The sequence below is a fragment of the Gallinula chloropus genome (assembly GCF_964237585.1).
Source record: "Gallinula chloropus genome assembly, chromosome: 7".
In the NCBI taxonomy this organism is placed as follows: Eukaryota; Metazoa; Chordata; class Aves; order Gruiformes; family Rallidae; genus Gallinula; species Gallinula chloropus.
This window is the reverse complement of record NC_140092.1, coordinates 24877605-24902852: the sequence shown is the minus strand read 5'-3', so window position 1 is coordinate 24902852 and position 25248 is coordinate 24877605. Positions and strand designations below refer to the sequence as shown.

General features: G+C 40.6%; 1 protein-coding gene across 3 annotated transcripts in view; it reads left to right on the top strand.

Moving 5' to 3' along the window:
* Positions 1 to 11095, top strand: part of TLL1 (tolloid like 1) — a gene marked incomplete at both ends in the record, with an annotated part of 126930 nt that extends 115835 nt beyond the window's left edge. For all 3 annotated transcript variants that reach the window (XM_084266795.1, XM_084266794.1, XM_084266796.1), the window contains 4 exons: positions 932 to 1059; positions 4496 to 4709; positions 9972 to 10222; positions 10961 to 11095. In XM_084266795.1, the coding sequence (XP_084122921.1) occupies positions 932 to 1059; positions 4496 to 4709; positions 9972 to 10222; positions 10961 to 11095 (728 nt within the window). The remainder of the gene's footprint in view (positions 1 to 931; positions 1060 to 4495; positions 4710 to 9971; positions 10223 to 10960) is intronic.
* Between the last annotated feature and the right edge of the window lie 14153 nt (positions 11096 to 25248).

Below are 25248 nucleotides of genomic sequence, written 5' to 3'. Positions count from 1 at the left end.
ATTCAGACAATCTAAATTCCAGTCAAGTTCCCGTGCTGTCTGAAGGTGCAGCTATGCCCAAGAAGCTTTGGGGCTTAAGTAGAATTTAGATAATCTGCATATAACCTCGAGTGTGCAGTATTGTGTGAGCTGCTGTAATTTCCCAGGACTGCATTCTAGTGGGTATTGAATTTGGGAGTAAAGATGTGACTTTTGTGAATCACTTGTATTATCACTGGTGCTGGAATGATACTTACCTGCTCCAAAAGATTCCTCTCAAAGAATTCTCTGATGCTGTTAAAACAATTTGAGACCATTAAGAAACTAAATACAAACACTAAAAGTGATTTCTCTCTTGCCTTCTTTAAATTTTAGTTATGTTTATTCATGGAGATGCACTTCTGGTGATTCAGTTATGATGTGAATGATTGAGCTGTTCTTGGTACATAGTCACAGTTCGGTCTGAGCTGTTCTTGAGCTGTATATCTGTCCCTGGAAACTGTGGTTTAGAAATCAAACTAATTGTTTTGTAGCTGCAGTATGAAAATCAGGGAGAAGAGAAAAACAAATTGTTCAAGAAATATCATTGGAAATTAGAGTATCAAGAGTTGTCATACAAATTTTCTTTCTTATTTGTATGTGGGAAATAGCAAAATATTAAATTAAATTTTAATACTTATATTTATTCCTTGCTAATATTAAAAAAACCCCACAGCCATCCATTGCCAACAGCAGTGTGTGTTTCACAACAATCAAGAAAGAAGCATGCTGGGTTAATTGTCATAAAGTCTTTGCCAAAGGGGAAAGAACCCGACTGGTTGCCAGAGGGTGTGCTTTTCTGTCTTCGTAAAGAGCCTTTCCATTCAGTGGCTTTCATGACAAAGAGAGTACTTTTCTGGCTCCCTCTGAATGTAGACCCCCAGACTAACTGATGTTATCACTGTTGGCACAGCTGAGTGTGAACAGAAGATCCACAGTCCCAATGGCATCATCACGAGTCCCAACTGGCCTGACAAGTATCCCAGTAGAAAGGAGTGCACGTGGGAAATCAGTGCCACCCCTGGGCAGAGGGTCAAGTTGGTGAGTTGCTGCCTACCTTTCCTTTTTCTTTTTCCTTCCACGAAACCTGCTTCTCAAATGACTGCTCAACAATACAGAACTGTTACTGAACTTTGCTACCAGTTTGCAGCCCAGAGGTAAGCTGTTTTAAACATCTGCTGCCTCCTGTCCAGTCCTGGCCAACTCAATAGCGTAGAACTGGGAATTGAATTTTGTGCGGATTTCAAATACTCGGAAGCACAAAGGGCAGAGGGAATGCTTTTCACCTGACAGACTTTACCATACTTTTGTTTCAGTTCATAACATTTGCACAAAGTTTTGACAAACATGACAAAGGCCCCTTTATGCAAACTCCAAAGTAGAGAATAATCAAAATTAGAAGCAATGAACAGCCCTCTCCACTTCTCAAGGAGGGGAAGAATATAGAAAGAACAAAAATCTGGAATTCTTATTTTAAAGTAGCTCCAAACTTTAGTATGAGTTGAAGAGCAATCTAAGTAAGTTAAACGACCTTTGTGTCCAGCTGGCTGAGGACAGTGCTGGTGGCTGGAGACAGGCTCGCAGAGCTTAGGAAGCTTTGCAGATCTATTCAGGTTTTCTAGCTTTTGTAAAAAGCTGAAGGCATGGATCTGCTCAGGAGGCTTTCCCACTTCGAGATCATTTTTAAATCTGATAAAATGATTTAGTAAGCGTTTGCCGTCCCTGGCAGGGTTCAAGGCTGGGCTGGATGGGGCTTTGGGCAACCTGGTGTAGTGGGGGGTGAGTGGGAACTAGGTGATCTTCCAACCTAACACGACTAGGTCTATTCAAACCCAAACCATTTAGTGATTCAGTGATTCTACAACCATAACTCCTCTTACTGGTTCTGATGTGGGATCATGTCTTGATCCCTGTTCACCAGAAGTAAAATGGTAGAGCTGTTCAGGGGAATGTAGGGGTTGCAGAAAATTAGTGGTGTGCATGCTGTTTCCATTCAGAGAGGGAAAGTTTTTTGATTCAGGTGCCCTCCTTGCTGACACAAAGGAAGCTGCCTTCATCCTGTCTGAGTAACCCAAAACCAGCCAGGTACAAGCATGCTGCTGGAAAAGCTTTATCAGTCCTTTTAACCTCAATGGGCAAGATTCCAGCATTCGGATTTCTTCAGTGAAATATCACTGCTGTACATTAAAAAAGTTTTTTAATTGCCTTTTGCAAGTGCAATTTGAAAAATTAGGCAGAATTTTACTAGATAGAATTTAAAAAAATACTTCTGTGATTTTGAATCTGAAATATGCTTTTCTGTGCAATCTGGTGGGATCAAGCTACTAAATTCTATGAGTATAATATCCTTAAGGTCTGTCTAACGTAGCAAGGTGTCACATCAGCAATGCCAGTCATGTTAATACCATGCTTACGCTATAGATAAGTATGTTTATTAACTTGGACTTTCACACCATATTTTAGCTTGCTCCTCGTGGTTTACTTTGTCAGATTGAACAAGGGGAGAGTTGATTTCTCTGTGATAAGCCACAGGCATTGTGAGGCTGTGCTTCGTGTATGAGAACTGATCTCACATTGTGATTGCTCTCACCCCAATAATTGAAAAGCATCTTCAGAAGAGGCTCAGGTTAAGCACTCGGTGTCATTAAGAAGCCTATGAAAAAAACAGATATGCACTTCAGAATTTTTAAATGAGAAGTGTAGATAAAGAAGTCTTTGCAAATGGATGTAGCTGAGAGAGAGGTCTTCATAAGCGAATTGGCTCGATGTTTATAGAGACAGGCTTATGTGTCACATCCGTGCAGCTATCCTGAAGTGCCATCGATGTATCTGCTCAGTTGAGTGCTACAGATGGAAAGGGGCTGGATGTTCAGAAGCTGTATGTAACACTTCTGTATACCATTCCCACTTTCATAAGTGCAACAGGGACTACTGTAGTCATGATGCCTAGGTATCCAAAAGTATTTACCCCAGGAAGGAGGAGTGTGATTTAACCACACTACCAACTTTATTAAATCATTGGAGTAACAGAGATAAAGTTGGGGTAACTATTCTCTCCTGTTCAAATTTAAGGAAAATTTGTGTCAGTTCTCGTTTCAAGGCTGCTTTTAGCCCATTCCTGGGAAATGACCACTTTCTTTTAAAATGACAACAAAAAAAGAGACTGTCTCTGGATGTTTTGAAATACTAGGTATTTTGATCTATTAAAAGACAGAATAAGATTTGATTTTCATTTAAAAAAAAAGAAAAAAATTCCTTGGATTCTGTCTGTAATTGATTGAATTGACTTTTAGACTTACAACAGATTTAGGACTTTTTTCTGTTCTTCTTTGTGGGACCCAGCATAACATGTGCCACCCCCTTGCAGGCTTAGGGATCCCCGTGATAAGCCAAATATTAAAAAATATAGGTGTGTCTTACAGTTCATGCCAAGAAGTGCTTCCTGGAGAGAAATATTTTTGTACAGATGAGCGGTGAACAAAACTTGCTTCTAAAGAAAAGCCAAGTTTTGCAGGCAGCTCTTGGATCTATCGCTCCCCTTGATTCCAAGGTGGCTTGACTCAAATCTGTATTTGACTAACTCCCTTACAGTTAGTCTTCCAGCTTTGTTTTCTTTTTAACCCACCCCATTTTATTTGTTGTATAAATGACAACACGTACTTGGCTGACCACAGTTTCAGAGCATCAGGAGGAGCGGCTGTACAGCCAGTCTCACTCCCTCTGTAGTTTCATCCCCCTTAACAAAACCCCCAGATTTTCCTGTGCAATGAACCCCCACATCCACTGCATCATGCAGCTCCTGGCTTTTCACAGAATTATTCCAAATGTTCCAGTTCTTTGGGCAAAAGAGACTCTGTTAGTTCTTTCTATTTCCTTCAGGTCAGCTGTTAATATAAATTACCTTTGCATCTCGCACCATCTAGATTCCCCAAGGGATTTGGTAGGTCAGATTTGCTTTGGTGTACCAGGGTGAATGCATGATTCTATAATTTAGTCAGTACTCCATAGCTCGGTTTTATTTCCTTTTAAGCATATCTTCTTAATCCCTGAGTGGATCTTCTTTTGTTTGTTTGTTTTGTTGTGGTGGTGTAGGTTTTTTTTCTCCAATGATCCTCTATGTGGCTGCCTATGGGAGCGTGTATACTCGCTGCTTTTATGTGATGCTGTTGAGCAAAACAGATTTTGAATTTCACCATAAATTGTGGCTTATTTCTGAAAATTCACTTTTTTTCCCCCTGAAAATTCCACTTTCTTAACATCAGTATGGTATTTAAAGCTACAGCCTTGTAGAGGCCGTAATACTGAAATCTGTCACCTGAACTACATGTACTTTGTACTCTGTATTCAATGATGTCTTGAGGTCCCTTCCAACCCCTACAGTTCTGTGAATGTGAAGAGTACTGTCAATGCACATGTACCATGTAGGCACAGTAAATACAGCGCTACATTGAGTAATTTTGCTTTTTTCCCCTCCCAGACCTTCAATGAATTTGAGATAGAACAACACCAAGAATGTGCTTATGACCACTTGGAAGTGTTTGATGGGGAAAGTGAAAAATCACCGATTCTGGGACGTTTATGCGGCAATAGGATACCCGATCCTCTTATCGCTACTGGCAACAAAATGTTCCTCCGCTTTATTTCAGATGCATCAGTTCAAAGAAAAGGCTTCCAAGCAACACACTCTACAGGTCAGAAAACCAGGACGTGCTTTGCTAAGAGCTTTCCCTTTGTTCTTTAGTGTTCTTTGGACTTTTTTTTGTCTAGGAATGGGATGAGTTAATAGATAAGATAATGCTCCAACTAAATGTAATGAAACCTTAAGAACAGTAGGAAAACCTGACACTGCAGAAAGTATCTTCTAATAGTTCAGACATTTCCTTCTCCATCTCTCTCTTCCTCTTTGTGTGTGTCTCTCTCCATTTTCTAGGTAAATGATTAAAAGGTTTTGAAACAAAATCCAATAAAAAGAAGATCCCGGCGTAGAAAGATTGATGCCATTAGTTTGTAAAAGATTCGATAGCTTTTCGTGGTGTTTATAATGGCAGTACTTCACTGGGGCATGCGATGCACCTCCATTACTTTCCTGCTCTAACTTAAACAAAAGTCTGGGCTTTGTATAAACAGCTATTACTTTCCTGTAGAGCTACAAAGGAGACAAGCCAAACGAAAAAAGAAACCAAACCCACCCCAATACCAAAGCCTTCCTTAAGACTTGAAGAATATGATCTCCTTCGATTTTACCATTTAGGTTTTTCCTTTGGAAGAAATCACTTATATTAAAAATGCTGGTTTGCGAGCATAGAAATAGGTTTATTGGGGCATTTTCATAGTGTGTACGCTTATTTCCCTGTAGTTGCTTGGCTTACAGTGGCCCCTAGTGCTGAATATCTGAAGCTCCAGTGCTTGCTGTAAGATGAGGGGCTTTTGAGGGTTTTGTTTTGTTGTTTTCTTCATCAGACATAATGTCTCTCTGCTTTCATTCTTAATCAGTAAATAGTCAACAGAGCTAGTACATAAGATTTACTGGCAGGTAGCAGTTACTGATAGAAGGTAATAATCAAGGCTGGTAGTCCCTGTTAGTACCATTTGGTACTATCCAGACTATTCCTTAGGTTGATGCATCATGCCCAGCTATCAACCCTCGCCTATCAATGTTAGCATTTTCTCTTTCTTGTCCATTCTTCTTTGTTAAAAATTATTCTAAAACTTGAATTCCATTTCAGAGGAAGATGGTAGGTAACATTATACAAACTATTCATGATCTGGGCCTGGAAAGCGAAAAGTGTAGCTACCTATAATTTGTTTTCCTTGTGGGAAATCCTCTCCTACAAGCATACCATTGTTCCCCTTCCCTACCGTAGTAACACCTTCCCTTAGATGGGAAATGAGATAGAAATGATAATAATTACTCACTTTTAAATTATCTCAGCATAAATAAAGGTCAAAACCCTTGTTAGGAACAGGTGTTGTAAAGCTACTGCCTTGTTCATTCTTCTCATTTTCAATTTGCAGATCTGGAGCACTTGTAGTGAAGCTCAAATTTATATTCCCTAATTTCTAATGATTGCTATTTATGTTATGATTTGCTGTAATTTCCCTCATAAAGATACATATATATATATTTATATGCTGAGTTTTATGTGCCTTAACTGTGAAAAATTTCTTAGCGTGTATAGTAGAGCTTTCCTGAGAAAACCTGAAGAGTAGGATTTGCCCAGTTCTTAAGTGTTGTAAAAATTAGGAAGCTTACATCCCTAAGAAAGGACATTTATTTCTGTCAGCTGCTGTTGCCCAAACTGCTCACTGAGCGGAACATCACATCACCAGCGTGTGCTTTGAGGTACTGTCTGGGTGAGAGAACTGGGACCTCACAGTCTTTTCTCGTGGCCTTGAGCCAAACACAGAAGGTCTGTGGGGATTTCACCACTGTGCTGTGGACACATGCGTGAATGAGTAGATCATCTGACAAGTGTGTGGATATTAGATCGCATTTCCCTGTTTTACCTATTCTAGCAAGTAATAAATGTCAGTTTGCAGTAGGAGGAGGCAAGGTTGTGCTCGGTCCTACACAGGTGTGAGGATAGGGAGGATGAGGAAGCTGTTCCCTTGGCTTCTGACCTCTAGGCAGAACTCATCCAGTTGAAGGGCCCGTGTAATATAACAGCTGTGAAAGAGCAACTGGCTCCTCGCACCAAAGGTGTCTGTGCTGCTGTATTCCCAGCAGCGTCATGATTCAATGGCCTCTTATCCTAGTAGATACTGCTGCAGATGTTGATTTCCCTCTTGTGACGTTTTTTTGGCTTGAAATACTATCCAAATGACAATTGCAGTATCTGGATATTCCACTGAATATTTAAAAAAAAAAAACCTGAACCCCACCAAAACCCAGAATAAAACTGTAGCAGCAGGGGCAGTAAAATTTCAATAAAAAGATTGGGCAGAAAGGTTTCTCCAGGTGAGGTAAAATTCATAAAATGCTGATTTTATAGTGCAACACAGAGATTTTGTTCTATTTTCCCTCTCAGAAAGCCATTACCCATTCACAAGGAATTTACAGAAATGCTTCTGAGAAGAACGTTAAGCATCATTGCACAGGGAGTGATTTGGTTTCCATAACACAGGCAGCTGGTTCCTTTCTGGATGGGCTCATTTTGGTGCTTGGCCTCCAGCCACAGCTGCTTGAGGTTCCAGGTCTGTTGTAGGTCCTGCTCCTATCTGTCACCCCTGGGGGGATGTCTCTGACGAATTTGGGCTTTTCAGTTTGGGGGTTTCACTCAGTTTATGTCAGGTCCTATGTTGCTTCCCAAGTGTCTATTATTATTCATTATGGCAATCCTGACTCAGACTTACAACCTTGTTTCACAAGTTCGGACAGTGTGGGTCTGAGTTTTGCTACCTATCCAGCCTGTTTAACACTCAAGAAACTACTGCTTGATTTGCTCCTAAGTTTGCAAGAAGCCTAAAAGCCTCTAGAAAGGTCAGGAAACATGACAGTGGGAGTTTTTTGTTCCCCAACTGACCTAGAAAGAAGTCTTTCATCTGAGGCTGTAAGCATCAGCAGCATCTTACCAGTCAGATGTGTTTCCTTCCAGCCAGATGTGTACACTGTACCAGCTGCAGAGCAGACCCAGCACAAGGGAAAGTGTGGTGGTTGGTGCAGGTGGCTTAGTTATGGTGTCAAGGCTGAGCAGACCCATTGCAGCCTGGCCCACATCTCCTAATGTGGCACTGCATGGTACAGGCTGGATGTGGGCTGTTGAAACTACAACTTACTCCTTAAGAAATTTAAAATTCGGCTTGTCATTTCTAAAATCAATTCTTTATCCTAAAAGATAATGCTGTAGTCCATGGGAGAAGGGCAAAGGAAAGGGAATTGCCATTTTCTGCCCTTGCTAGTATGGCTGCCAACTTGGCTTTATGCTCCTGTCCACTGCAGCAAGCAGGGGAAGCAGCACAGACAGTTCATGGAGCATTTTCTCCTTAGCAGCTGTCCTGTGTCTGAAGTGGGGATGTGTTCATACTGCTGGCGACAGTCCAGTCATACACACACAAAAAAGAGAGGAAGAAAGTAAATGGAATCAAGAATAGGAAAAAAACCCACCCAGTAAATCAGAAAACCAATAAGAAATAACAGTTTGACCTATCTCATTTGACTAATTTTATCATGTGCTCTTATCTCGTCCTTCAAAACAAGAAAAAAAAATTTGACATTTCAATTGCATAATGAATTGCTCCACTTGCATAATTTTATTTCCTGCTTTGATTCCTTCCTTGTCTCATTAAGAAAAAACACCATGTTTAAAAAAAAAATAAGATATAGCCCATGACTGTCATTAATTTCCATCTGAAATGTGACTCCTCACGGTATAACATTGCAATCAGTCATGTTCGGTGTGAGTGGAGTCTGACACTAAAGTCAAATTCAAATTATCAAGTCACCGAAGCTTCGAAATGCAGTTTTTCTGGGTTATAAAATGACCCATTTGTGATAGCTACAGTTGATCAAAATGGAGATAGAATTTGCTGTGCATTCATTTATAAATATTGACCCATGTTTGTGAATCTCAGGTTTTGGTTCAAGCTATTTGGTGTTTTTATGGGTGCTGTAGAGGATGGCTTGTTCTCAATGAGAAATCAGAGCAAAATCACAGAATCACCAGGTTGGAAAAGACCTTTAAGATCATCCGAGTCCAACCGCTCCTGTCCTGTGCTAAACCATATCCCTGAGCACCTCATCTACCTGTCTGTTAAACACATCCATGGTCAGTGACTCAGCCCCCTCCCTGGGCAGCCTGTTCCACATCCCCACAACTCTTTCAGGGAAGAACTTTTCCCTATCATCTGATCTGACCCTGCCCTGGTGCAGCTTTGTGCCATTTCCCCTTGTCCTTTCTCTTGTCACCTGTCTGAAGAGACCATCGCCCACCTCTCTGTACCCTCCTGGCAGGTCAGTGGAGGTGGGGAGAAGGTCTCCCCTCAGCCTCCTCTTCTCCAGGCTGAATAACCCCAGCTCCCTCAGCCGCTCCTCATAGGATTTGCCCTCCAGCTCCTTCCCCAGCCTGGTTACCCTCCTCTAGACACAGTCCAGGACCTTGATGTCCTTCTTGTAGTGAGGGACCCAAACCTGAACCCATCACTCGAGGTGTGGCCTCACCAGTGCCGAGTACAGGCACACAATCCCTGCCCTGGCCATGCTGTGTCTTTGAGCAGCTATGAGTAGCTTTAAGGCAACACTTACATTTGTGCACATACCATGTGCACATAGAGATTTATACTGAAAATAACATGTTGGCATAGGGTGAAGATCTCTGGCTGAGGATTTGCTTCAAAAGTTCCTGCTCTTGAAGCTTCAGGTACAAGATTTTCTTTGATAGTAGCAATTTTCTCCTGGCCAGAGAAAGACCTGTCCACATTCACAAACGACACAGCAAAAAGACTAGTGAGGGACTGGTGGTGTTTAGTGTTGAGCTGGTGCTCTGGGTACCGTGTCAGTGGGTAAAGCTGAAACACAAGACTTTTGCACTTGAATGCTGGCTGCCTGCCTGCTTATTAGATCTGCTGTCCCCTGCCACTTGCAAATGGTGTCATGTAGAAAGGCTGTCACTGCTGAAATGAGGATGCCCCACATAGAGTAATTGCCTTGCTGACCACAGGCACCTCTCCAAAGGCCACTTGAAGGATGTCCTTCCTCTTGAACTGCATTCCTTACAACTTTGGTGTTCCCTGCCATTCGGTCTTTACTGTAAAACTTTGAAATGCAATAAATTTTCTGTAGTTATGAACCAGGATTTACATAGGGAAAGTTCAGAATGCTGGGTACTTTGCTTTACACCTTGTATGCTCACGGCATAAAGGTGCACTCAACCTGAACGAGTGGCTGGGCATCTATGAAAAGAAAATGCTAATTTCTACTGAATAAGCATCTTCATCTTTTTTCTCATTCTGTTCAGAGTGTGGTGGTCGGCTGAAAGCTGAAACCAAGCCCAAAGATCTGTACTCACACGCTCAGTTTGGTGATAACAACTATCCGGTTCAGGCAGACTGTGACTGGCTCCTTGTGGCAGAGCGTGGCTATCGGGTCGAGTTAATGTTTCAGACTTTTGAGGTTGAAGAAGAGGCAGACTGTGGTTATGATTACGTGGAGCTCTTTGATGGTCATGATAAGGCAGCCATGAGACTTGGACGGTTCTGTGGATCTGGGGTAAGTAACCAGGTACAGAAGGTTTCTACTATTATTTCCACAACAAAGAGAAGACAGGACAGGGGAAGGAAAGGCACCAGAAAGGATGGGGTTCAGTGACTGTACCTTATAATGAAGGTATAAGATTATCTGCTCTAGATTTTATATATATATATATATATATATATACATTTACAGATGTGTAGTACAAGCATTCCCTTGAAATATTTTCAAAAACTTTCTTAACCAGTTTTTGAATGAAGTTTTGTAATCTTATATTAAGCCTTAGGTTGCTGACAGTGGAGTGTTTAATGGCACCCCAACGGCATTTTTCTCCTTAGAGACAGAAAGATACAGCAGCAGTGAGAAGTATCGCATTGAAGCTCTTTCTGTTTGAATGAAGAAGCCACATTTTGCATGGGGAGGGGATCTTGGGGAGCACTTGCACTCACCTACTACTTCAATCTGATTTTATGGGGGGAAAAAAGTTGTTTTGAAGAACAAGATGGAAAATAGGTCCTGGAGTAACTTGTTTATCTAAATTTAGAATATTGTATATGATCCTGCCCAGTCACTTCTATCACTCCAGAAGTCTACATCTGGAGCTTTGGTCTCTTTGCTCATAAGAAAAGATTGCAGTTATACTCAATACAAATCGAGTACAAAAAGAATTTTTTATTAACAAAAAAATAAATGTAAATGAAGGGTCTAAATACACAGAGTGGACAGTTAATCAGTTTGTTTATTCATTTATTTTAGCCGCCAGAAGAAATTTATTCAGCAGGGGAAGCTCTTTTACTTCACTTCCACACTGATGATACAATCAACAAGAAAGGATTTCATATACGATACAGAAGTATAAAGTATCCAGATAGTGTGCACACCAAAAAATAACTCAAGAACCTCTATGCCAGAAAAGGGGAGAGAGAGAGAAAGAGTGCACGGGGGAAAGAGGGGAGGCGTGACTTTTTCTTTCTTTTTTAAACTGAAGTTACTAGCACAAATGTTTGTATGAGTTCAGTTGAAATGATGGTTTATAAGACCAGAGACTGAAATAAAATTAAATAGAATTTAAAAAAAAACTAAACCAAAACAACAATCCCCACCTATCCCAGTGGAATAGACGAGATGATAGATGATGATGTGCGGGCTCCATATGTGACTGTCTCTGCAAAGCTCGTGAAAGGACTTTGCATGCAGGGAGAATATAAAAGCTTTTGTTCATGGCTTGATGTTTGTCACAGATGTGTGCAAATTCAGTCAGCTGTGTTCAGGGGAAGTGACCCTGCAGGTAGTTCTTCCTTCTGACGATTGTAAGGTGTCCAGAAGGAAAAAAAAAAAAGCTCTTTCAGGTCACGCACTCAAAATACTGTCCTTATATCTTAGTTGCTTTGACTTTGTATCCTGCGTACATGGACTCAAAAGGAGGTATGAAATGGGAAGGTCTTCCTGTGTTGTTTGGTATTTTTTACAAATTCATCTGTCATATCAGGTTATCAGTATTTTGAAACTGGAAAATCCTTCTTCTGAAACGTAACTGATCTTTAGAATATTTTGTTTTACTAATGACTAAGAAGTCTGAACTGTTACATCAGTCATCGCTCGGTGACTGAGTTTGAACAGTGTGTCTGAAAATGTCTGGTTTACTGGTTAAGTAAGCTATCTCCGATGATGTGCTCTTATTTTGCACTGAACATAGAGACTGAGATGAAAACCTGTCCCAAATAGAAATCTGTATCCATGAGAAACAGAAATAGGAAAGGATCATCTGAAACTCCTCTCACCAAATACATTTTTTTAGCAGTTATTTGGAAACACTACTAAGCTTTATTTCTTTGGATCTCTTTGTGAATGAGCTGATTGTCTGGTTTAGCTAATCAGAAATGAAGCTGCAGTAGTATTATCCAAGAGGGAGGTTTCCCAAAGAGCTTGTTTTCTGGGAGTAAGAGTATCCGTGGTGGCGAAAGAAGCAAAACAGAAGAGCAGACCCAGGATTTGTTTGTTGTCAAGAGTGAATTCCTATGGTGCTATTCCATGAACATTAAAAACAAAAAACAAACCAAGAAGTTTTAGACTTTTGAGCCAACAGCTTGCGGATCATGAATGTCTCACTACGCCTGGCTGCATCTGGAGAAGGAAGGCTTTACCGCTTCGAGGGAGAGCGGGTTGCAATGGCAGCGCCAGTCCTGTGGAACAACTACTACTATTGCCTTAGAATCCTCGCACACGGTCAGACAGATCTTCCTGTAGATACACCTCTCATTTGATAAAGAACTCGATGACTTTGGACGTTGGCGTACGCTACCAAAAGCATCTTCGAGCAAAAGCCCCATCTGCAGAGCAAGATCATCTGCTGTAAATACAGTGACCTGCTTTTGACATAGAGATGTGTTACGTTTAGAACTGAGGTATTCTATGTGCTTTAGGCCGTTACGTGGCTTTAGTCATAATGTATATGCATTATGTAAGTATTGTATGAGTGAGTGCTCCAGGGGAGTGAGAGTTTACTGAACGGGTGAGAAATGAATTGTTTCTTTATGTGCCAAGTTCTGTCAGGACCCTGTTTGACTGTAGCAACTTTTCCTTAAAGGCTTCATAGACAGATTACAAGGACTTCTAGTTGGCAAGAATCAAGTTTAAATGAAGTATTATATTTCATTTACAAGAAATATTATTTTGATATCCTTTGATGTAAGTTGCTACTCAGATTAGCTTAGTTTCTGTTACCTTACTATGAACATACGTTGGCACTAATAAATCTGATCTTTTTTTATAAAAATAAAAACAAACCCAAATGTCTGTATGGGTGTCTTTTGGTTGTTTTAACACTTGCATTGCTACTCATATATTACTGTTTTTTCTTTCCAGACTGTGGATGTGTGTGAAATCCCAAAAGTTCATAATTTCTGTATTTTTATAATGCTGCTCCGCTGCATTCTCATTTAGTTCATTTTTCAGGCTGTTGGCACAAGAAGTTGAGTGCAATCAACATGTCCAAGGTAATTTACTTCAAAGTTCAGGGAGAAATATTACTGTAGCTTTTTTTTAAAAAAATAGGTATTTTTAACCTCGATACATAATTTATTAACTGGGTGGGATTCCCGTGCTCATATTTCCGAGAGGAAAAGAGAGCAGCAGCTTGCTGCTGGGTAGTCAAAAGGAGTTGAGAATGTGTGAGGCTGGGAACCAGAGCAAGTGTCCATGTTATCTTTTCCCCATTTTTCTTTCCCAGTCTGCTTTTAATATTCTCTCTCTTCCATTTGCTAATAAATAAATAATTATTATTAACAATAATTTTTAAAGGTTAAGAAAATACTCATTTTCTTTAAACTTGGAGTGGTTTTTACTCCCTTCAGGATTCCTTTAACAAACACGGAATTGAGTCTAGATGATATTTTTTCAAGGCTTTTTTCTGCTTTTGTTGTTGTTTTGTGGGGGTTTTGCTGTTGGTGACGTTGATTCATTCAGGCCCCTTTGTGCGTAACATCCTACTGTTCTATGTTAAATAGTGGAGCTGGAGTAACTGAGGAATAAGTTTAGACTGGGCAAGCTGAAGGGAAGAACACTATAGAATGTGTTTCCGAGACCTTTTGTAGGGTGATTCTGTGTGGTCATGTGAAAGTGATGTGTTTGAGATCAGTATGTCTGGGATTCTTTCCCATGGCAGATGCATAAGTGAGAGGAGAATTGCCATAACTTTGAATGCAGAGTTTAATGTTATTTCTCTAATTGCTTTATTCCTTTTTAGATCTCATATGCTTAAAGGTGGTGAAAATTAGGAATGTTCTTTGCTCATAACATATTGAATCCCATCTTAATCCAAGATTAAGTGGTATGACACACACATATACATATGCAGTCTATGCATATATGTTAGATAGTGTTTACCCTGTGATAGCAACTTTCCAAATACAAGTAATACTAATAATCATTAGGAATATAGAGTCCTTCAGAGCGTGCTCAATGACCTTTCTCTTGTTCCATGCTCAAACTGGTGCTTTTTAGGCACATGTCAGGTGAGTGGCCACATAATGAAGTGGATGGAAGCTAAGATGGAAAAAGACAAAGTGCTTTGGCTCTCACACGGGGTTTGATGACTACAGAGCAGAGTGAAATTGTTTCGAGCACATTAAAGAATATATGTAGGAGTAAAAGAATAAATGTGAACAGCACAATATTTAAGCTGAGTGTCAATGCTAGAGATGATAGTTTCCCAGGGCTGATTGTCCCATCTCTGAAATATCAGGAGCTATATTGTACAGAACATTGAAGGAGCAGTTCCCAAAGGCGCCTTTCAGTTACAAAACTCTGCTCAAATCTGTGCAGAACATTTGCTATATGATCTGTTAAAATTAAAAGAACTGAAGCTAGTGAAGATAAAAGCGCTTCTCCTACAATAGACGGAAGTAAATTTTTGACCTTTCAATGTGATTCATCCTTGAGATTACTGCATCACTGACACAACGGTTTGTAAGGTTTGCCTTTTAGAAAAAGGCAAATCCTGAATTTCCATGGTCCGTTTGACTTGTAGGAGCATAAAAGTATTTCAGTGTTAATCTCAGATTACAACTGTTTAAAAATATGGGCTGTTGGGTTATACTGTTGAAAGGATTTTTTGTTTTCACTTGCTTTTGGATGGGTTTTGTGTGTGTGTGTGTGTGTGTGTGTGCTATAAAAGAGGATTCAGCAATTGGGAAATTTAGTGAGTGCTAAATGAACTTAGTGTGTGGTAACCTACCATAATGCCTACTAATGGCGAGGGAGGCAGGCAGGCAGGGGTGGGGCAACTCTCAATGTTCTTTCCAGAAAATCTGGTTCATCAGTTTTTCTATTGCAAAGGACGCGCTTGCATTGTGTTTATGTATAAGCACAGGGAAAGTTTCCCTGAGATTGTCACACAATACTTTTATCCCCCTCTGAATTTCCCTGTGAAAAACGTACTTCCACTCAACAAAATCTTTGAGTTGAATGATAACTAATTAAATGCCATAAGGCATCAAATACTGTTACTACTCGTAATTCAGAATGTCCGTTAAGAACATGCTATTCTCCAGTTGAATGCAAAATTTTCCACAGTGGTTTTGTCTTAAAGGATGCTGAAAAATTATTAATGCCTTTCTCTTTTACAGCACTGTAGAAATACAAAAAAAAAAAGCTAAAATTTACATTTTGCTAATTTTGCTCCTTATAGCATTTTGTACTTAAATACAGAAAACTTTTCTGAACAGCCAGTATTTACATTTGAGGACTGTTTGGGTGCTAACTTCAATTTAGTAAAACAGACAGCCCAGATTTCCAGTCATGCTTGATATCAGACTTTACACAATGGTTTAAAGCTGCAAGTCTTCATAGGGAACAGATGCTATTGGGAAGTGAAGGAAATTTTCCATACTTTTAAGTGTTACATCTAATTAAAATGAAGAATGTGTATGAGAATTGCAACTCAAACTGAAGAAATTCTGGATTCTATGGGCAGGGAGCAATGCTAAATGTCAGGTGAAAGCTTTCACGTAGTTTTCAGGTAATATGCTTTGTGGCATGCAATAATACCCTCTGGAATATCACAGGTATCCTCAGCAAGTACCCAATGATACAAAGCTGGGAGGAGTGGCTGACACACAGGAACACTGTGCTGCCATCCAGCGAAACCTGGACAGGCTGGAGAGCTGGGCAGGGAGAAACCAGACGAGATTCAACAAAAGCAAGTGTAGAGTCTGGCACCTGGGAAGGAGTAACTGCTTGTATCAGTACAGGCTGGGGGATGACCTGCTGCAGAAGAGCTCTGTGGAGAAGGACCTGGGGGTCATGGTTGATGACAGGTTGGTCATGAGCCAGCAGTGTGCCCTGGGGGCTAAGAGAGCCAATGGGATCCTGGGGTGCATCAGGAGGAGTGGGTCCAGCAGGTCATCCCCCTGGGGATGGATTAAAACTAAAGGAAGGAAGGTTTAGATTAGATGTTGGGGGGAAGTTTTTTACAGAGAGAGTGGTGAGGTGCTGGACAGGCTGCCCAGAGAGGTGGTGGATGCCCCATCCCTGGAGGTGTTCAAGGCCAGGTTGGATGAGTACCTGGGCAACCTTGTGTAGATCCAGGCCTGGAGGTTGGTGGCCCTGCCTGAGGCAGGGTTTTAGAGCTCTATGATCCTTGTGGTCCCTTCCAACCCATGCCATTCTATGATTCTATGATTTCCCTTCTGTTCCCACACATCTGGTGGGGTGTACAAATACCTCACCACCCAATACTCTGTTGTCTGGCATGGGCTGCCCTTGCCAGCACAGCAGCACAGGTTGCAAAGGGGTGAGCCCCTGGGCTTGTTTGCAGAACAAAGGCTCAGATTGATAATTTGGAGGTGCTAGAATGCCATTGTATTTTAGTCTCAGTGCCTTTTCAATGCTTTCTTCATGTCCATTATGCCCTGTCTTGAGGGTCACCAACTGAGGTTTTTGTTGTTCTTGAAGATAAGGGATGACAATTCTTGCTTGACCTTTGGGTTTGAGCTCAAACTTGTTTAGTTTTGTCTCCTAACACAAAACCTGTCTGCTTAGCTTGACTTTGTCTAAGAAGGAAAGGGGAAGAAGTTTCTTATGGGTAAATGTATTTTAAATGCTTATATGGATTAAGTGATATTCATTTGTATGTTAAACCCACTTAAGGGCATTAAATGTACCAAAAAATGTTCTTTTAAACTTGTTCAATAATTGACATGCTATAAACATGCCAGTCTGCCCCCTGTGCAATTCAATGGGTAATTTAACCTGGCTAAAGTTATCTTAACATAATATAGCATAACACATGCTTTCAATATTCGATTGTGGCTAGCTCATAATGATTTTTTTTTTAAAGAAAGATAGCTTCTTGGGCAACTTTATACTTTGCCCATTGTTTACTTCAGTTTAATTCTGAGAACTCTTTGATATTTCTGTCCCCTTTCTCTACTGAGGTCAGCTTTCATGCTCTTCTGTCAGGAGGGGTTCCTACCTCCAGACTAGTGATAGAAAATGGGTATGTACTGAACATTCCTCACTGAAGCAAAGCATGCTTGTGCCAAAGGGGACACTGAGACATATGTTCTTCTGGACAAACTGAGGAATCAAACAATATACCCTGATGGGCAGAGCCATCAGTTGCCAGAGAGTAATCATAAAGAAATTGTTAAAGAAATAATAATAAAACCCCCAAGACAAACCCAGGATTAAAGGGGAGGATCTTTCACAGAGTTTTCTCTAAGAAAAAGAGAATCAGACCAAGTTTAGAAACAAAAAGTTAATGACAGAAGAGGAAGCTAGCAATTGCCAAAGGAATATATAAGAGAAAGAACTTACAGTTTCTTAACATGGCACCTTTGAGTTGCAAAGACTGTGTGGATGGTAGGATGATTGAGGCTGATAAAGATGCTAAATTGTTGGCAGAGCACATCATCTTCAAAAGCCGTGTACCTCTGTGTCTCTGTAAAAGGGCGGGTCTGGAAGGAATAGCTCCAGTGCCAGAGGCTTGCTGGAGGCAGGTCATGAAGAGTCGTGGTGACATTCTGCACCAGGGGAGCATTCTAGGGGACAGGGAGATGGAAGTGGGGTTTGTGACTTGGCACTCTGCGAAAGCTGCAGTCACATTTGCGGGGGGGGGAAAGCATTTCATTGAGGTTTCTTTCAATGGCAGGAATGCTGTTCTTTTCCCCATTTTTTTTTCTACTGAGAAGATCACTGTATATCACTTTTCTCTAGCTGCTTTTGGCTCGGGTGGATGAATGCCAGACGTAAACCAAACTTTATAATCCCATTTTTGTTCTGTACAGAATGGATTTAGTTCTTTCTACTTTATTTTGATACCTATGGGCTACAGCAGTCTTCTCACTGTCTGTGCCATTGTTTGGGAGCACTTAGTCAACATGGGTAAGCTCTACACTGATTTATAGGGCTGATGATTGCTATTAATGAGCATGGGATTTCTATTGTATACCATAGCAGCGCCTAATGACCATATCCACAGCCAGCCTCTGTTTTTCAATGTACAACCCTCTCCACAATGCCTGTAATGTGGCAAAAACCTCAAAAAAAGGAGAAAATATTAAGACATCAATTAAAACCGGTAAGTAATTGTTCCCACAAGTAAAGTCAGTGTTATTTTTAATAACTTGGTACTGTGTGCTGTGAATGTGTGAATAAGAAAGATGCAACATTTTGGGCTGAAACATTATTAGCAATTATAATTTATCTAATGCATTTGACCAAAGATCATGTGGGGTTTAGGAACTTTTTGCCGTTCCTTTGGAAGGCAAACCGTGTCTAAGAACAGGCAGACATACGTGCAAGTGGGACGATGTAATCGTTGGGAATTCTGTGGCACTAGGAAATGCCAACAATACCTTCCACTGAATTTCCATATTTGTCATATCTACTATGAAAGAAATCAACAGTGGCTTTCCTTTGGAATTTACTTTGAGAAATAGCTATGAGGAAACTCCTCTGTGTGCTTTCTTACCACTCCACGCTGCTTTCAAAGCAGCTATCAGAAGGAGAAAATGATTCTGCATTGTTTGTATGCAGAACGAATCAACAAATAAATGGGGGGGGGGGGGGAGAGGGGGTCGGTTTTAGTGGGTTTTATTTCCTGGCAAGCAAAATCTCAGGAATATTTCAGTTGATACTTTTTTATGTTTAAGCCTGAAAATTAATGTTTTTCTTCTCCCCAAAATACAGTTTATCCATTAGAAAATATTTCTCTTACTGGCAGCCAATCTATCTTTTCTCCAATTTTACTTAAGTCTGTTTTCGAGGAAGATATATTTTTGTCTCAAGATCAGTCTTTTCTAATCTGAATTTGGAGCACATTATGATTTAGTAATTTACTTTTCTCCTGTCCTGAATATTTATTTAATCTGAATATTTATTACTATTATTCCCTTTATTCTTAATCTTTGCTTCACTTGAACAGCAAAAGACCCTTCTGTTTTTCTCATTTCCTCTAAATTTAAAGATAGTCCATATTTCTTAGAACTCCAGTTTCTTATTATCTGCTTGTCAATCACTGCATCTTTTGGGACCACTAAGGAAATCGGGTCTTTTTGGTTCTCCATAGAACTGAAATAATGAAGTTCCACTCTGTGGTTGTGCAGGTCAGAATTTGAACCTTGCAGTTCATCACCCAACATCCTTCCAGAATTAAAGGACTCTGGCACCTTTTATCTACTTATTTTTAACATTCAGATCAAAGACATCTCTGAAATGTAGTTTAAGCTGTAAGTCCTAAAGGAAAAAGATGGCAAGTAATTTGTGGGAAGCACTTATAAATGCATTAGAAGACTAAAATTAAAATATATACTTAACAGATACAATAATCTTTCCTTTGTTTAAAGAACTGTTCTATCCCTTACAATTCCTTACATAAGTGTTTGAGTGCTATTGGCTACATGCAGACAGTGTTCAGAAGCGAGATATTGGGATTATAGCAACACAAGACTGAGTGGGGTAGGGTTGGTTAGAGAATGAATTTATGCTAATGAATTGCAATTTGCTATCATGTAAAGTAGTGAGTTTACTGGGAAAATACATTCATTTTGGGATTACATTGTAGGGTTGGTGCCTAGTATTGAAAGAGGAAATATTGTCCCCACCTTCCTACTTGAGAGAAGTTACTCCCTTTTCCTCTGGTGAGGAAGACAGTGAGACTTCAGATAGATTAACTTTCACTTTAATATAATTTCCACCTTGCCCTTTGGGCTCTGATGACTGCAGGAAGGGAGTCCTCAGTTCTGCTGGCCAGTGGCTGGTGGGGATGTTTCTGTTCTGATGTATTTGGATTAATATGAAAGGAAGAGAGAGAGGCTGTCATGAATCACATCCCCACAGGAAGAGGCAAATCAATTACAAGACTCAAGGACACCGGTTAGCTGAGTTAAACATCTGTTTACACCTACACACAGAGTAGCAACCTTGGCTCATGTTCATACAGGGTCAGGGTGGGAATTCAGTTGATGATTTTCTTCCAGAGCATGAGAAGAACAGACAGACACATCTATGTCTGAAGACAGGAAAAGAGAGAGAGAGAGAGCAAAAGTCTTGCCAGTAAAAGAAACCCAGTGATATAAAGCAAGAATTTAGTTCTTCAAGAGTGTTCCTCATTCTAAGGGGTAAGAATAACTAAATACTGTGATCAGCTGCTGCAGGCATGGAAGGGATAGGAAGGATGTAGAGAAAAAGATAATAATTACATCTATGATTTTTTTTAAAAAAAGCTTCTTATACATTTTGCTGGGGTTTTTTTGACTTCAAAAATCTGACATTGATGGATTAGAAATAAAACAGGGATCATCTCTACTGAAATGAATTGATATATATCAACTATGCCAGTTGTGACTTCAATCTCCGTTTCTCTTAGAAAATAGAGAGTGTTATTTGTTTAAAGCTTATTTTTGACATTTCACTTAGGAATACATTTGGACAGAAATTAAGAGTAGAATGAAAGCACTCAGGAGTTAGATGTCTTTTGTTAGTCATTTCAATCTATCTTAAACTGGCCTGAAACTCAAGAAGATTATAAAATGTATATAAAATGTAGTGCTATCTGCAACTAATGGACTGGAATGGCTATTTCTCATTAGTGTATACCCAGCATTTCAGAAGGAGCTATCACATCTTTTCTTTTTCATTTTTCCCCTATAGATTGTATGAAGGAAACAAGCCTTGCTCTTTTTTACCTACCCAGATGATTTTTTCAAGTTTGAGCAAACAAGTTACTGAACTGAAATAATCAGGCAGCAGAAGGAATTCCTGGGGGAAAAGCTAGTTTAACACTTTGGCAAATTCTACAAGATTCTTAGTCTGTGACTTCCTTCAGCTTGAGTGGCTCTGCTTCCCTCAGAGGAGTAGCAATGCCTTGTGCATGTGTAGATACTTTTAATGCATGATAACAAACTTGGAATAACAGTTGTTCTAAATGTACTATTTTAATCTCTTTTATACAGAAAAAAACCCACACATTAAGAAGTCTCTACTTTGTTTCTTTTTGTTTTGTAGCTTGCTGACTTTTAAGCATTGTAAGAGCTGCTGCTATCTATGTTTGGTAGCTCGGGTTTTTTTGTCAGTGCAGTACAGTCTTGACAGGAACTTAGTACCAGCACGTCTTTAGCCAGAGGGCTTCAGTCTTTGTGTTCTCTAACAAGGAACAACCACAGCTTTGGCTAAAGCTTGGCATGATTTGTTATCATAAGCATGGTCCTTGGGTGGTCATTCTGCCAAGGTGCCGGCATCCATATGCCTGGCAGAAAGCAGCGCTCTCTGGGTTGGTGGAGTTACATGATTTCTTTCTCCTGTGATCAGAAGGGTGTGCTATGACCTAAACCTGTGCTGGGGGCTCCACCACACCATGGCCCTCCTTGGGCATTGTGCCTGACCTGTCCTCGATCCGTGTATTCACCATCCCCTGCTTAACAAATTTACCTCCCAGTTGATAGGACTGTGTATCTTGTAGCATTATCCTGACCTTGCTGGCACTTCCATCTTGTGTGAACAGGTGATCTGTCGGTCACAGCTCTGTGAAGTCCCTTTTGGGCAACACTGAAGGCAAGCCAAAGCTTGTGTTTGAGCAGTGTATGGTCTGAGCTAAGCTCCAACAAAGCTGATATTGGTGATACAGAAATGTACCCCAAAATGGGTGTTGTAGTAAGTTAGGATGGCGTAATTTCATTTTAAACTGTGGTCAGAGAATAATGGTACCCACAAAGTAATTGAAATGCTTTCTTTTCCTTAAAATTAGAGCAAAACAAATTCCCTTGTGGTTCTTTGTTTGATATAAAGGGAGAGTCTCTGTAGGCATATTGCCATGACAAATCGGATGTGGCAAGACTAAAATGGGGTGCCACCAGTTCATTTGTAAAAACAAACCCCCAAACATTTAATAGCCATTTGACAGCTCAGTGTTGAGCAACAGCTCACCCCACTGTAAACTCTGGGCTTTCTGGGTGTACATTTTACACTGTAAGTGTTTGCCCCAGCATATGCACACCCTTAATATATAAATCATACACAAGTCCATATTTCAGCCAAAAAGACAGGAGCGATAATATACACTCATCAGAAAGTTCTGTAATTGGGCAAATATTAAAGAAGCTCCTGCATTGATAATTGATTGATTTCATTGGTAGTTGGCTGTACAGTTAACTAAACACCTGAGATGTTATGAGAACCTGATCTTTGAGGCAGGAAAGTAATTAAAACATTTAACACAGTCAAATATGTCCAGATAATTCTGAATACTTATAGATGCTGTATGTGTATAACGTACATATGCTGAAGTACCTGCATCAGAATACTAGTATGATCATAGTGAGAAAGTGTAATGGGAAGTTGGAAACTGTCAGGCCTGACATTTGGTTCAATAACATTGAATCATCACATCACCCCTGCGATGTGACGATTTGCATTTACTTTTTTAAGCCAGTAATTATCCCAATTGCAGACCCCTTCAAAGAGCAGAAAGTGCTCACACCAGGTGTATGACTGTCTTGCTGCCCTGTGCAGCCCACCACTTATTTACTGGTCCATGGCTCTTTGAAAAGATTTAACAGATCTCTTTATCTGTTGTTTTTTGGGTCTTTTTTACACACACCCCCCCCATCTCTTTTGTGTTTGGAAGGGCTGTCCCATGGATGACTTTCCCTTAGTCCCCTCTGCCTTGGTACATTCTCCTTTGGCAGGAGACAAGACTTAGCTGCAGAAGGGTGGCAAGAAGCTGTAGAGTGTGATTCACACACTCTCGTCTGGAAGAATTGTGCTCCTGTTAGCAACTGAAGGGATGCAGCAGCACTTTCGCAGGTCTAAACAGGCAAGGGCAGTAACTACACTCTTTTATGTTCTTTCTGGCCAGATGAGAAGAGGTAAGTGGTTGTGATGAGAAACAGGAAAAGCTGAGAAGAGGTATTTCTACTTTTCAAGGACGGGAAGAGGCCATCAGGCCACGCCATGGCTTTAGCAGCACACACTGCGTGTGGTTGAGACCCTCCAATTCAGCCCTCTGCAGTGGCCCATGTAGGACTCCGGGCTGAATTCCTGTCTGTCTTTAAGACAACTACTCCCTTTTTTCTTTGCAGTGGAGAAGAACATTAATCCCATGTCTACAGATCAGGACAAATTCATAGTTTTGAGATATAGACCAGGTTTACTTTAGATCATCTTAGAACGGAGTCCAGTAAGCGGCGATTATTTAATCACACAAAAAGACCCCTTTCACAAGCAGTACTGCTGTGAATATCGACCTAAACGAGAGCTGACACAAATCTGTGGTTCCTTCTGGGTTCTGTTGCTTGTTATTTCTTTCTTTGGGAAGGAAGGGTTTGCACCCATCTTTTGTGTTGATAGGGACCTCCCTGCTTTGAGTTAAAACCAAGTGGAGCAGAGAAAATTACCCAGGCACCCAAATATGTTCCTGGCTTTGCCACACAGAAACATTGGTTTATTCTGCAGGGCTTTGGGAAGGCAGCCCAAAGGCTTTGTGAGACTGAGCCCTGCAAGAGAGGGAACAGGTGGGAATCCTGATCTTTCCCTGTGGCAGCTCTTAATATGCTGCTGCATCTCTGGGGCATTTTTTTTTTATGAAATGTGCATGACAAACAAAATAGCAGCGATGCAGCCTGTATGTCAATGAGGTGGGAATACAGTTGCTTCTTGTGGATGATGCTCAACAGCATTGCATCTATCTGCTCCAATTAAGTGAAATGAGAGAGGTACCCTGGTTTCTCATGGTTAGATGACAATAGAATGCCCAACCACATGTGTCGGAATTATTGGCTACCAGAGGCTTTATTCAGATAATTCCATCTTCTTTACTCCTCCCAACCTTCGCTCTTCTCAGCCTTGCTGTATGCATATCATAACTCCCGATCGCTGCAACCCATGAACACATTGTGTAAAATATCACCGAGATAAAAACCCAGGGGCTTTTTGCATTCATTTAGAAAAAATAGTAGATTTTTCCCCTAAATCATCTTAACCCCCCCACCTTCTTTGATATTGCTGCAAATGCAACAACTGAACCACAAAGAGAATTAAGAAAACTCCCAAAATGGTTTGCTATCTAAGGGAAATCAAGAAGTAAAAGGAATAAAAATATCTATAAGGATAGTTAAAGGAGAAGGAGCTCTTCAGATCTTCACGGTTTTGAGGAGAACGTTTAATTTGAATTGGAACGTGAGCAGTTGGTGGAGATACTGGCAATACCAGGATGATGGACAGGGAGTCTGAATGTAGTTACTTGCCACTGAGCCCAGCTGTGAGTTGATGACAGGATTTGAGGAGGATCTAACAGTGGCAGGAGATTAGAAAGATGCAGAGAACAGAAGTTTCTGCCTAGCTGGCAACCATGTATGGGCAGGACTTGACACCTGCTTGTGGGAGTGAATATGCATTGTTTGGTTTCTTGTGACTGCCCTGTGATTTACTGCTTCTTGCTCCACTGGGAAAACATGAGGGCTGGTTTTGGTTTGGCTGGTGACTCAGGATTTTAATAACTTGAGTGGCAAACTTGTCAGTGTGCAATATGACACTTTCCATCAAAACATCTCTTTGGTTGGATTTAGCTAGGAGTTTTTAAGGCTGCTCTTTGGATTTGTAATGGTCCTTTGGTACTCTGAGATGATGCACTGAGGTATCTGATTGATCTTTCTTTGTGTCATTGATATACTTCTCTGATATCCCCTTACTAATGTCCTCTCTAAACTAAGCCTTTCTAAACTTTTTCAGCTAGGAAGGTCCCTATGTCACTAAATAATTCTCTTTGCTGCTTTTCCCTGGCGTGGGTTGATCTCTGGCAGCAGATCTCCGAATCCTTCCTTGTGACTTGGGCTCAGGAGGAGGAAGCCTGTCTCCTTTGTCCCTGCAGTTCACACACAGGTCTTGTGGGCTGCTTTGCCTTAAGTTATGAGGTGGTCCAAAAGACAGTGTCAAATGAGAGGTAAATCAAACTCTCCCATCTTGCTTACCAGGTTTGAAGGATTTTACCACGGTGCCACATAATATAATGGAATTGAAAACCACGTACCCTTCACCAGGATTCATGG